The 13970-nt window shown below is 46.2% G+C and overlaps 1 protein-coding gene and 1 pseudogene across 1 annotated transcript in view; one reads left to right on the top strand and one right to left on the bottom strand.

Annotated features, from left to right (window-relative positions):
- The window catches only part of LOC102853490 (amiloride-sensitive sodium channel subunit gamma-like), a 39398-nt gene extending 33551 nt beyond the window's left edge, over positions 1–5847 (top strand). Inside the window, exons 7-12 of the mRNA XM_006892691.1 lie at positions 702–819; positions 1565–1643; positions 1727–1784; positions 1959–2020; positions 5153–5228; positions 5467–5847. Coding sequence (XP_006892753.1) covers positions 702–819; positions 1565–1643; positions 1727–1784; positions 1959–2020; positions 5153–5228; positions 5467–5847 — 774 coding nt within the window. The remainder of the gene's footprint in view (positions 1–701; positions 820–1564; positions 1644–1726; positions 1785–1958; positions 2021–5152; positions 5229–5466) is intronic.
- A 1583-nt stretch (positions 5848–7430) lies between these two features.
- The window catches only part of LOC102853073, a 20427-nt pseudogene continuing 13887 nt past the window's right edge, over positions 7431–13970 (bottom strand).

Raw genomic sequence — 13970 nt, 5'->3', positions numbered from 1 at the left:
TGTGAAAATTGACTTAGTAAAGCCACACAGAAGTGTTCTATGTTACGGTAGAAGCAAAGCAACTCAGATAGCCTTTTCCCAGGATCCCCCCTCAGAAGACCAATGGCCACGATTCCAGCAGAATAAACAGACTAGGTTCCTCTCAGCACTTCATCTTCTGTCTTGTGTCGAAGCTAAGCCAAGAGGGAGTTGGGGGCCCTGGAAAGGCAGAAGCTTCTGAGCTCTTTCTTGTTTATAAGGAGACGTTCAGCCAGATTGTCTGTAAGACACACACATTCATGAGCTCACAAGATGGAAACTCCTGGCTAACATTTCATGTGAGGCCATCAAGTTCTCCTCACATAAGAGGGGTCTGGCCATGCTCATAGTAGCCACATCAAGTTGGGATGATTACACGTATTCCAAAGGCAATGAAATCAAGGCATCAGAGAAGGAAAGTAACACACCTGAGGCCACACAGCCCATAGGTGGCAAAAGTAGGACTTGAACCTTGGAAGCTTTGTAGCTATTGTGGTCAGATGTGGTAACTGCAGTCTAGTTTTGACCTTTTGGAGTTTAGGAGATATCTCTGGACCAAGTTGGCTGTGGGGTCAGCCAGGACAATGGAAGGCTCACCTTCTTGGATGGGGCCATAGAGCGCAAGCATTTGCTGGCATCTAAGTACAGAGAGGAAACTCCACTTTCTTTTTTTTTCCTTTCAGATCTGCCTCCACTCATGTTTCCAGACAAAGATGGTGGAGAAATGTGGGTGTGCCCAGTACAGCCAGCCTCTACCTAAAGGAGCCAACTACTGCAATTACCAGGAGCACCCCAACTGGAGTGAGTGGGACCCACCGTCAGCTTGTACACCCCGGGAGTGGGGTCAGCCCAGTCCAGCAACAACATGTTCTAAATGCTCCCAGGTCCCAGCACCATTGCCTTTTCTCTACCTTTCTATTGGTGGAGAGACTTTCATTTCTCCTGTCAAGCTTGCTTTGCCTATGACTCTATTGCCAGTTGGAGAGTGAATGCTGAGAGCTTGACCATCTCAGTCATCTCCAGGAAGTAGGAGCTGAGGCTCAGAATGGTCAAGTGACTCTCCCAAAGTCACACAGCCAGGAATTAACAATGGATGAAAATTCAAAGCCATGCCATTGCAAATCAACTCCAACTCATTTAAGCCATATCAAACAGACTAGAGATACCCCACTAGGTTCTCAAGGCTGTAAATCTTTATGAAAGCTGACTGATACCGTGTACTCTTGCAGAGTGGCAGGTGGCTTTGAACCACTGACCTTTCAGTTAGCAGCCAAGTGCTTTAAACCATGTGACACCATTGTTTCACAGAAGTGGGCCAAACTCAGGACTGCCTGACCCCCAAATCAGTGCTCTTAATTATTCCTATACTCTGTCTTCCAGCATCACAAAAGGAACACTGTTCTAATCTTGTTCCAATCTTGTTTATAGAGAGTGGGAGGAGATTAATGAAAATATAAGTTCATGGAGGCACCAGTGGAGCCAAGGGGACTTCTAGGAAGGGCCCGGTGACCCCAGAGCTCACACTGTCCTGTCCTTTGTCCCTCAGTGTATTGCTACTATAAACTGCAGCAGGCCTTCGTGCGGGAAGAGCTGGGCTGCCAGTCCGTGTGCCGTGAAGCCTGCAGGTGAGTGGGCAGGAGGGTGGAGGTGGGTGGGCTGGACAGAGCAGGTCACCCACACTCACTCACACCCTGCCCTCTCCCTTTAGCTTTAAGGAGTGGACGCTCACCACCAGCCTGGCTGAGTGGCCTTCTGAAGTTTCAGAGGTAAGTTCTTCTGTCTCTTGTCCACTGATGTCCTGACTGCATCCAGGTGACCCAGGGGAGAGAATGCCTCCTTACCAAGGCCATGTAGGGGGCTGGGGCTGAAGGGGATGGGCCGGCGGGCTGCTCTGGCCTCTGCAGGCATCCCCAAGGCCGCTCTTTTGTTCTCCATCACAGAAATGGCTGCTGTCCATCCTGACTTGGGACCAAGGCCAGCAAATCAACAAGAAGCTCAACAAGTAAGTTAACCTCTCCGCGGCCCCTCTGCCCGCTAAGGGTCCCAGCATGCTCGTGGCCAAGCTCTCTCTGCCTCCATTCGCTCAGTCAGTAAATATTTGTTGAATATGTACCACGAAGTAGGCCCTGCTCTGTTTGGGGCTCCTACACCTTTTTTAATTCCTTACCACAATCTATAATATGAAATACTTTCTTATGTTGTGACAGGAGCGTATCAAACCGAAAGAAACGTTTTGTGAAGCAATCCTTGCTCGTGCTGTACAGTGTGCACGCAGGCTGTTCAGAACAGTCCCCTCTGCTCTGGGCAAAGCAGTGGCTTCTTTCCATGTCAGTTGTTGTCAGTGGCTCTCAAGTCAGTTCCCGCCCCTGGAAACCTCACATGGCAGACTTTTAAGATCACACAGCTGTGTACTGTGGTGTCTCTGGGCGGGTCTGAACCGCCAACCTTTCAGTTAGTAGTTGAGCACTGAATGAATCAATGAAACAATCCAGGGACTCCTATGTCCATTTTACATGGTCATGATGTTAGGCCAAATAGTCACAAAGTAAATTTTCATTAACCACAGCCTTGGAAGCAGGAGTGGCATCACTTCGTAAACCACATGCCTCTGGAAACTCTATGAACTTTGAGAAACAACAATAGTTACAGAAAGGCTTCAGGTCTTTTGTCCATGGGGCTGCTATGAGTCGTGCTTGACTCAATCAACAACAACAACAATTCTGATTGGTTATCTCATCCATTCTGATCTTCTGGTTGGTGCTTCCAGGGTGCCAGATGATGAGTATGCCCAAAGTCATCTTGGATGTAATACGGCATTTTCTACTCTATTTGCTTTGATAAAAGACTCTGGTCATGGCCTAGTCATTTTCTTTCATGTCCCACTGAAATAATTTTCACCTGGTTTGAAAGAATTTTCACCTTTTACTCCTACTTGAATTTGATCCAGAAATTCCTTCCTAAGGAATGCTTAGCAGTCATCAGCTGGGTCGAAGTTTGGAGATCCTTAACAATTTGAGACACAAGTGATCCAGATAAGGGGATCCCCCGTATGGATGCAGTTTCACCGAGCTGCTCCTGTATTTGCAGTGCACGACACTGCGCCTTGGTTAAGCCAGTGAGAATCAGTCCACCTTCTAGTATCTTCTTAACAACCTCTGGGTTCCAGGTGCTGGATGAGGGGCTGGGGCTACAGTGACAAAGTCAGACACGGTCTCTGCCTCCATGGTGCTCTTAGCCTAGACATAAAAAGCTTTGGTCAACAATTGTAAGCCATCAGATCAAACATTGCAAACCACTGCTCTGTTAGATCAAGCCAATGTCCATCAAATACCATTATTTCCAGTTTTTCCAGAAAGATCAAGAGCTGCTAATCAAACGATTGGCAGTTTGATTCTACCTAGAGTCAGCCTTTGTAAGGCCCTTGGAGCACAGGGTCTGATATTCATATGGGGTGGGGTGGGGCTGGAGTGGGATGTGTCACCATGAGTCAGAATGAATCGAGAGCAACTGGTTTACTAGTCCTGTTAGGACACAGTTTGGTGCAGCAGTTAAAATCATGGACTCATAGGCCAGACTCTGGATTTGTGAGTGAAGAGTTAAACTGTCAGCATAAAGATAGGCGGTTCGAATCCACTAGCTGCTCTGTGAGGAAAAGATGGGCAGTCTCCTTCTGTGTGATTTATACCCTCTGAAAACCAGCCAAAGGGTCAGCTATGAGTTGCTAGCAACTCAGTGGCAATGAGTTGAGACATTAATGAACACACTAAAGGACGTTAATTCTCACTAGCAGTGTGTCCTTTAACAAAGTTCTTAACCAACCTCTGTATCTAGTTTCCACATCTGTGAGATGATAATAATGAAAACATACCTACCTCCCAGGGCACAACAGTTACCTCAAGTAACCTACAGTAAGACAGAGAGAAAAGACAAACAGAAGAAATGGAATATGTGGCTAATTGTCCCTCTAAAACACCTGTCCTCTTTGTCATGAGAGAATTGGATGGTGCCTACCATTCTTGGTCTGTAGAAGAAATTTGATCAAGAGGGGGATGTTGCAGACCAGAATTTTAAAATCTCAAGCAATTGAAGAATGGAGGAGTCACAGAGGTTGGGCAAACTCCTCCAAAACTGTTGTCCTAAAACAATCTTTCATTCTTAAACCAAAATACTCCCTGAAGTCTATTTAAAACCAGACACTAGTTAAGGTTAACTATAGATTGTCTGCCTTGAGTAGAGTCAGGCTAAAGGATCCAAATTGGCCCAGAAGGGCTGCTGTAGGCAGCTCCTTTGAGATCTATCTATATGGGATAACGTAGAACTCTGGGGGGGTATAATCTGTAGACAGTTACACTGTTTACCCAAAGGCTGCACCTCACTGGTGGTTCAAAGGCACCAGCAGCTCTAGAGCAGAAAGATGTAAATCCTTTGTGATTTATAGTCTCAGAATGAGTTGACACCTAGTTTAATTTATATGGGATCATAGTTGCTATAGCAACTCAAAAGGTTAGATAAAAACCTCAGGGGGAGTGATATGTAAATGGTGGAGGAAGAACCCAGAACCAAGGAGGTAAAAATGGTTGCACAACTCAAAGGATACAGTGTCCCTGAATTAGGCTTGAATTGATGTATTTTTGCTGTGTCTGTTCTTAACAATAACAAAAAATCCTTACACAAACAAAAGACTTGTGAGAGTAGAGTGAGTTAATCCACACCAAGTTCTTAGGATGGTGCTTGGCAACACAAGCTGCATAGTAAATGCTCACTGCTGGTGTTGTGATCATCATTCTTGTTTAATGCCCAGCCTGTCTCCTGTAGGGACATGAGATTGCTATTTCTGAATGAAACAGTAGCAAATGCCAAATAAAGAGGAGGGTGCTGGGGGGAGTGTAATTGGGTGGAATGGTTGAATGGAGGTAGGAAGAGGTTTCTGAGTGAGTGAATGACCAGAGTAGTCGGCCTAGCCTGGAGATGTCTTCTAGGGGACAGAAGGAGCCTTGAGGGCTAGATTCTGAGACCCCTGGGAAACTCTAAGTCTGGGGGATACTAGTGTCTTGCCAGGAAGGCAAAGCAGCCTATCACCTGGGTAGATACCAAGGATACAGACTCATTTGGGCTCCTGTTGGAATTTCTGTAGGACCGACTTGGCCAAACTCCTGATCTTCTACAAAGACCTGAACCACAGATCTGTTGTGGAGAACCCAGACAACACAGTAAGTAGCTTCTTTCTGAGTCTGCCCCGTGCCCAGCAGCCTGGCCTTGGAAGCAGAGTCAGGGGATGGGATTCAGATTACCCAGCAGGGCTGCTGTAGGAGGTGGCTCTCAGATCAGGGTCAATGGAGGAACCAAGGGGGAGGGGGCGCGGGAACTTGCCACTTCCTCCAAAGATGCTTGTGAATGCCTTGGGAGTCAGGGTCCCCTTTTGATGGTGTGGCTTGGCCTCACTTGCAGATCCCGAACCTCCTGTCGAATTTCGGCGGCCAGCTGGGCCTGTGGATGAGCTGCTCTGTCGTCTGTGTCATTGAGATCTTCGAAGTCTTCTTCATAGACTCCCTCTCGATCATAACCCGTCGCAAGTGGCAGAAAGCCAAAGAGTGGTGGGCCCGGAGGCACCCCCCTGCCAATCCCCAAGTACCCCGAAGCTCCCGGGGCCAGGACAATATGGCCCTGGAGGTAGAAGAAGACCCACCCACCTTCACCTCAGCTTTGAGCCTACCGCCAGGCCCAGGGACCCAGGTACCAGGCACACCGCCCCCCAGATACAACACCTTGCGCTTAGAGAAGGCCTTCACCAGCCAGCTCAGCGACACCCAGGTGCAGGATGAGTCCTGAGGCAGGGCTGGGAGGAACGATATAGTCAGAACCAGCCAGCATGGTCTGTCTACTAAGGCCCAGTCTCTGGACACAGAGGGGGACTCTGGGAGCCCCGTCTGCACTTTTTCTGAGACACTGACTGAAAGAACGCCTCCTTTGAACAAGACCAGGCCTGACCATGTGCAGGGCAGCCCTCAGACCCTGCCCAGAAACAGGCACAGCAGTGCAAGTGTGTCACGTCCGAGCCCACAACTGTGCACACTTGCATGGGAGGAGACTGAAGGTGGAAGAAATGGAGCCTGCCGGGCAAAAGTGAGACCCTGCAGAGTTCTCCGGGGGACCTGAGAAAAAAAAGTCACCCCCAAAAACATACATCATGTGAACCTGTGGTCTTAGCATCCAGGCTGAACAGCGAGACAGAAGCAGCCACCACTCCAGCTGTTGTGAATAAACTTTTCGAAGCTGTTGACTCTGAGGCCAGTCTTTGTGCCTTCGGGCTGGGAGCTGGCCAGGGACCTTGGAGACTGTGGGGGTGGGGTGGATGAGGGAAGGGATGGAGGGTCGAGGTGTGGCTTGATGTCCTCGTTGTTTTGTGATGAGAGCCAAGGAGAGGGAGATGTTCTGGGCAGTAAGGCCGCATTCAGGCTCCTTACCTCCAGCAGGGAAGGGCATTGACCATTTAAAGGACAGAAGTGGAATCTTTGTTCAGTGATAGCTCAGACAAAGCGTTATCTCCATAGCCTACCATCAACTGCCCTTTCTAGCAACCTATCCTGAATGTAACAAGTCCATCACTCTATGCAGGCCACCTCCCACACCAATGACCGGCCCCACGGCCACATGGCATCCTGCTTCAGCTTCATCTCGCATTCAAGCCTTCTAGTGGGGTAGTCGACTCCTGGGTGATGCTCTTCACGTCCTCACTGCTAATAAGAGGGGCAGACACCTCAGGAGAGAGCGCACAGTGTGCTCACGGTCTCACAACAGCATGCTGCCCACTCACGTTGATCCTATAGGCCGCATCTATGCCATTTGTGAGCCAAGATTAGTTAGTGCGCCCTTTCCAGAAAAAGTTTAGGGACTTGGATTAATACATTACTTGCATTAGTACGTCTCATTTTATGCCTGAAGAAACTGAGGTGCAGAGAGGTTAAATTTCTTGTCCAAGTTGGCCACAGCCCGGAAGTAGCAGAGCTGGGATTTGAACCCAGGTACTCTGACTCCAGCATCTGTGTACTGTGCCATTTTGTGTCCACTCAGTGTTTGTGCTTTTTTTTTTTTTTGAGGTAAGGGTCTGGTGGCCTAGTGGGTAAGGAATTGCGCTGCCAACCCAAAGGCAAGTGGTTCAAATCTATCAGCTGTTGTGCAGGAGAAAGATGGCTGTTCTCCTTTGCATGTGATTTAAAGTCTGAAAACCTGTGGAGGGTCGACAGCAATGAATTGAGTGTGTTGAGTTGATAGCAGTTTGAGCGGGAAGAGAGGGAGACACAGCACCCAGGCCTTAGACCAGAAGATGTAGTTTGGACCCAAGGGCTTCTGGTCTACTCCAAGCCCAGGCTTGTGGCCAGGAGCTCCACTGGACCTGATGGGATAGAACAGGACTAGCAGATCTGCCAGCCCCGCATGGTGGAGGTCATCATGGCCCCAAGCTGGCCAAGGTTCCCCTGAGAAGTGCACCCAGAAATCAGGGTTGATGAGTCAGAAGGTTATGGAAGGTGTGAGCCTGAGTGCTTGCCCACAGCGGTCATTCAGGTGACCAGTGTCAGTGCAGACAGGAAACGTGTAGTGGATGCCTGCCCAGGACCACTGCCCAGAGAGGAGCTTCCTCCACTTCTACGTGGCTACAGGGATGGGGGCTATGCCTAATGGTTCATGGAATCGCTCACCACAGTGACATCCTCACCAGGCACACTGCGAGCAGGTGTTGAGTTGCTGGGCTCCTCAAAGTTGAGGCCACTCCATACAGACACCCCATGTCTCCTGCCATTCCCATCCCTGCCCGGCCATCAGCCTTGGGGCTGTACTCCTGCTGTGCCAGAATCTGCCTTCTTGCTTTCTTCATGTCCTTCCAGGCCAAGCACAAGTCTCCCCATTTCCTAACATCTTCTCTGATCTTTTTCCTCACCCCCCAGAAAGTTGGAGCATCCCCTGTCATAGAACTTTCACTCCAGATAGAATTCCTTATCTGTACAACTGTTTCTGTCATTAGACTGTGAGCTCTCTGAGGGCAGGAATTATGTCTTATCTCTTTATCCCCACATTGGGGAAAATATTTGCAATGAGTACAGTACTGGCACTTAGGAAATTTCTTGAGCCAGCAGCAGCAACAACAATAAGTAATAAATAATGACTAGTATTTATTACATGTTTATGATTTGACTGAAATTCTGTTATGTTTCTGACATTTATCCATTATTTAATTTCATGATAAGGTACATTATTATTATTATGGCGAAAATGTACACACAAAAACAATTGCCAATATGATTTTCCCATTGAAAATTTAATGACATAGATGCCTTTTTTATTTTGTGCCACCCATTCCTAAAACTCTATAATAAAACTTTCCCAAAAGCTTGTTGTTGACACCAACTCAATCTATCTCAAACTCCCCCCCCCACCTCTGAAAGTCATCAGCAGTCTTTAATTTCTGTGTATTCTTCTTCTATAAATGGGGTTATACAGTGTTTGTCATTTTGTGACTTACTTGGCACCATTTTGAAACTTCAGTGATGTTGTGTATGCAGCAGGAATCTGTTTCTCTTCACAGCTGCATACTATTCCATTGCATGAAAGTACCACATTTTGTTTATCCATTCATCTGTGCATGGATGTCTCAGTTCTCTTTGCCCATGGAAAGTGATGCAGGGAACACTGGTATACAGAGATACCTCAGAGATATTATGGAGTCAATTCCACTTCACTGAACAATAAAATAAGTATCACAATAAAGCAGACCTCACAGTTCTTTTGGTTTCCTAGCTCTGGTGTCTTAGTGGTAAGAAGCTGCGCTGCAATCCCCAAGGCGTGTGGTTTGAGTCCACCAGCAGTTCCACGGGAGAAGGATGGGCAATCCCCTTTCATGCAATTGACTGCCTCTGAAAATTCACTAGAGGGTCAGCGATGGGTTGGTTCTGGCTCAACACGGCACACAACAACAACAACAGTGCATATGAAAGTAATGTTTATACTATGCTGTAGATCACGGTGGCCTAGTGGTAAGAAGTTGTCCTCCAATACCAAAGGTACGTGGTTCAAATCCACCCACTGCTCTGCAGGAGGATGGGCAATCTCTTCCCGTGTGTTTTACTGTCTCTGACAAACTGCTGGAGGGTCAGTTATGGGTCGATTCTCACTTGACTGACCTGCAACAACAGCATTAAGTGTGAAATGTTGCCACTGAGTTGGAACTGAACATAGCTGACCCTCCAGTGGCTTTTCAGGGGCAGTAAACCCCGTGGGAGGAGATTGCCCATCTTTCTCCTGCTGTGCAGCTGGTGGGTTCGAACAGCTCACTTTGGGTGGCAGCACAACGTTGTACACACTAGGCCACAAGAGCGTGAAACGGCATATGAAGAAGTTTGAAATACTGCAAGAATTGTCAAAAAGTGAAATAGAAACTTGACGTGAGCACATGCTATTGGGAAAATGGTGCCAATAAACTGGTTCAACATAAGGTTACCACAAACCTTAAATTTGTAAAAAATAAATACACAACCCCAAACCCAAACTCTTTGAAGTGCAATGAGGCATCCCTGTGTAGGTGTCTGTCACTGCCTTCATTTCCTCTGGGCCTGTACCTCAAGTCCTCCTGCAGGCAAAAAGGTGGAGGAACAGGTACAGCTGCCAGCACCTGGGTGTTAAACCACCGTGCAAACTGCCTTTAGGACCGAAGCAAGAGCGAAGGGCCTTTTTCCAAAGTGCCATCTCTTTCTGCTCCTGAGAGATCTCTCTACCTTCAGGCCCAGCTCATTCACCCAGGGGAACTTCCTGCCCCAAGTCAGATGAGGGACCAGGAATCCGCCCTCCGAGGATCTGAGGATCTGTCACTGGAGCACGAGCACAGTGACTCAGTTGTAGATGACTCTCCTTCCACTCCAGGTTCTATTCCCAGAGAGCGTACGCGCCTCCTGCACAACCTCCACCCCTCTGTCAGTGGAGGCGTGTGTGTTATGGTGTCAAACAGGTTTCCGCGGAAATTCCAGACTAAGATGTTCTTAGAGAAACAGAGCCAGTTTGTTATTTTTCTTTGGTTTAAGAGACAGTGAAAGAGAGAGGGGGAGGGAGGGAGGAGAGGGAGAAGGTGAGAGGGAGAAACTGGAAAATGCAATTGTGGTGCCTAATAGTTCTAGGGCAATGGAGGTAGGTGGATTGGAGTCAGTGAGACTGGCTCAGGACAGGGCAGGCTTCAGAGTTGTTGTACATAGGGTCACTAGGAGTCGCACATAACAATAGTAGTTAGAAATTCATCAGCCAGACAGCAACAGATTGGAGACCCTCTTGCTTTCAGGGCTGTGCGGGCTGACAAGTCCAACATCTGCAGGTAGGTGGGCAGGTTGGAGATTTCTGCAGGCTTGTGTCTCAAGTTCAAGTCAGGAGACAGGACCAGTGCAAACTAGAACAGACTAGGAAGAAAGGTCTTCTTCCAAGACCGACTGGGAACCACTTGGTTCCATAGTGCATGGGGCACCCATGAGTTGGGAGGGTGATTCTTTGAGCAAACACCAACACCAACAACAGCAAATGAAGCTCCTGGGCTGGGAACAGAACCTGCGGAGTCAAAACAGAGAGAATGACTTTGCTCTGAGACCACCATAGCCTGGAGTTGCTGACTCCAGGAACAACGACATTGCTTGTCCTAAATCACCAAGCATATAAAATCTTGTTGTTGTTGTTGTTGTTGTGTACCATCAAGTCAAAACAGACTCATAACTAACCCTCCAGCGGGTTTTCAGAGGCACTTAATGACATGGAAGGAGATTGGCCATCTTTCTATCAAGGATTTGAACCTAGAGCTTTTGGCCTGGCAGTGCACCGCCTTACCACTAAGCCAATCAAAACTCACTGCTGTCAAGTTCATCTCTATGCAAAGCAACTCTTGAATACAGAGAAAAACTGCACTCTTATATACACAGTTTATACAACTGTGATCTTGGAATACAATGTAGCTGACTGCCACATCTCCTGCTGACATGCTCTATGCACAAACTCCTCTGGTCAAGTGCTTAATCACTGTGCCACCAGGGTTTATGTGACTCTGTCCTGAAGCACAGCACTGTCGGGACAGGATAATATTAATGCATCTCCAAGGAAGACCTGTTGTTGTTAGGCACCATTGATTTAACTCTGACTTCTTGTTGTCATGTGCCACCGAGTTCACAACCGACCCATAGCTGACCCTCCAGCAGGTTTTCAGGGGCAGTTTAACCACACTGGAGGAGATTGCCCATCCTTCTCCCACACTCTGACTCATAAAAATCCACTATCCAACAGAAGGAAAACTTACTAGATCCTATGCCATCCTCACATTCTCTGCTGTACAGAGTTCAACAGTAGACTTTGGACACCCAGGGAGAATGACCATTCCTCAAATTTACACCCCAACTTCTCATGCCAAAGATAAAGAAACTGAAAGTTTTTTAACCAACTTCTGCAGTCTGCAATGGGTCCAATATATAATCAAGGTGCATTGATCATTCCCAGAAATTAAAATGTGGAAGTTGGAACTATTCAGTAGGTAGAAAATATAGCATTGGTGATAGAAGTGACTCTGGAGAATGCATGGTCCAGAGTTCTTTAAGACCAACAACTCCTCATTGGAAATACCAGCCTGGGAGCTGCAGAAATTAAAGAGTTCTGCTGCTGCTTATAAGGTATGTGGTTCTAACCCACCTGGCTCTGTGGGAGAAAGAAGAGACTGTTTGCTTTGCAAAAGATGTAGTGTTGGAAATGCTGTGGACAATCCTGTTTCACCCAACAGGGTTACTGTGGTTTGTGACTCTAATATATGTGGACCTTGTCCAATGGACTGTGCAGGAATCAAATTGACTACATTTGCGAACAGAGACAAAGAAGATCTATGTCATCAGTCAGAACAAAGACAAGGAGTAACTGGAGAACAGAATATCAATCATTTATAAGCAAGTTCAAGGTGAAGATGAAGACATTTAAACCAAGTTAATGAAAACCAATGTATAATCTTGAGTACATCCCACCTAGATGAACAGACAGGCCATCTCAAGAACAGACATGATGCACTGAACACTAAATAGTTACCAAGAATTCTGTTTTTATCAGTCATGTAAATTTGTTTCCTAACAGCAGTTATAACAGACACAAAGTCTGATCACTCATTGATTTAATATTGTCTTTCCCTTTACTATCTTAATTGCCTGTTATCTATTAGTTATTGAAGCTTTCTTGATATTGTTTGCCCATCTTCCCTGCAATCTGTAGCTGAAAAATATTCCGTTTTGGTACATAGATGATGCGAAGCTATCCTGGGACTATGATAAGACTGAATCCCAACCCCCAGACCCAAACACTTAGACAAAAGAAAATACTGTAGAAACGTCTCCTCCACCCCATTGTCCTTCTCCTCCTCTGTAGACCAAGAAAACCTCACACTTTAACATCCTACCCCTCTCTAGTCTCCAAGATGAGGAGACAGATTCAAGAGCTCATATCCTGTTGTTTATGTTGTTGTTGTTATGTGCTGTCGAGCCGCTTGTGACTCATAGCAACCCTATGTACAACAGCCCTAAACCCTGCTCTATCTCTTGACAACCTTATTGTCTCTGACACATCTATCCCCATTACCCCAGTGACTGAATCGATCCATCTCATCAAAGGTCTTCCTCTCCAGCACTGTCCCTCCCACCCTCCCAAGCATGATGTCTCTCTCCAAGGATCGATCCCACCTTGCAACACGTCAAAAGTATGTCAGATGGAGCTTCAGAATCCTTGCCTTCAAGGAGCAGCCTGGCTTCAACCTCTCCAGGACAAACTTGTTTGTTCTTCTGCAGTCCATGGTATATTCAATACTCTTTTCCAGCACCAAATCTCAAAGGCACCAGCACTCCTTCTATCATCCCTAGTCATTGTCCAGCTCTCTGATGCATAGCAAGTAATGGCAAAGACCATGACCTGTATCAGTTGCACCTTAGTCTCCAGACTGAAAATGTTGCTCTTCAGTACTTTGGGGAGGTCTCTGACAGTACACTTGTCCAATGCAATTCATCTTTTAATTTCCTGAATGCTGTTGTTTATATGCTAGTATATGGTACAATTCTGACTTTTCACCTCTGTCTCATTTTTTTTCCCCAGAAACGCACAATCAACAAGGGATAAACTAGATGATTGGGAGCTCTTAAACATTAAGTTCTTATAAGCATAAAAAAATTTTATCCAAAAGAGTGAAAAAATATTTGGACAATGACACATCTGACAAGGGACTAATCCCTAAAACTTAGAGAAAACGCTATACCTCAACAATAAAGAAGACAATTGCAAAGGAATAGAGGACATGCATAGATACTTCACCAGATGGTCAACAAACAGGTGAAGAGATGCTCAAGATCACTAACTATAAGAGAGATGCAAATCAAAATAACAATGTGATATCTCATTCCAGCAAAAATAATAATATTCAGTATGACATTAGACAGCAAATGCAGTGAGGGAGTGGACAGAGTGGACACCACTAATAGGAATGTAAAATCGTTTAACTATGGAAAGCTGTTTGACACTTCCTTAGAAAGTTGGGAGTAAAAATATCATTTGATCCAGCAATTCTACTAACAGTTACATATCCTAATTTAGTAGGAGCTGTAAGAGAAACTAACATACACACACACACACACACACACGTTGACTGTATCATTATTTATAATAGCAAAGAGTTGGAAATAACTTAAGTGTCTATTAATGAATGAATGCTTAAGGAAACTAATGGTATGTTCACACAATGGAATATTATGCATCACTATGCACCAACAACCAGAGCCAAAGAAGAAGAAATAGATGATTTCTACCAACTTTTACAGTCGGAGATAGATCGAACATGCAATCAAGATGCATTGATAATAATGGGTGACTGGAATGCAAAAGTTGGGAATAGTGAAGAAGAAACAGTAGTCGGA

Source organism: Elephantulus edwardii, unplaced genomic scaffold, assembly GCF_000299155.1.
Source record: "Elephantulus edwardii isolate Elephantulus edwardi_28Jun2011 unplaced genomic scaffold, EleEdw1.0 scaffold00117, whole genome shotgun sequence".
Taxonomy (NCBI): Eukaryota; Metazoa; Chordata; class Mammalia; order Macroscelidea; family Macroscelididae; genus Elephantulus; species Elephantulus edwardii.
This window is presented reverse-complemented; position numbering and strand designations above follow the sequence as displayed.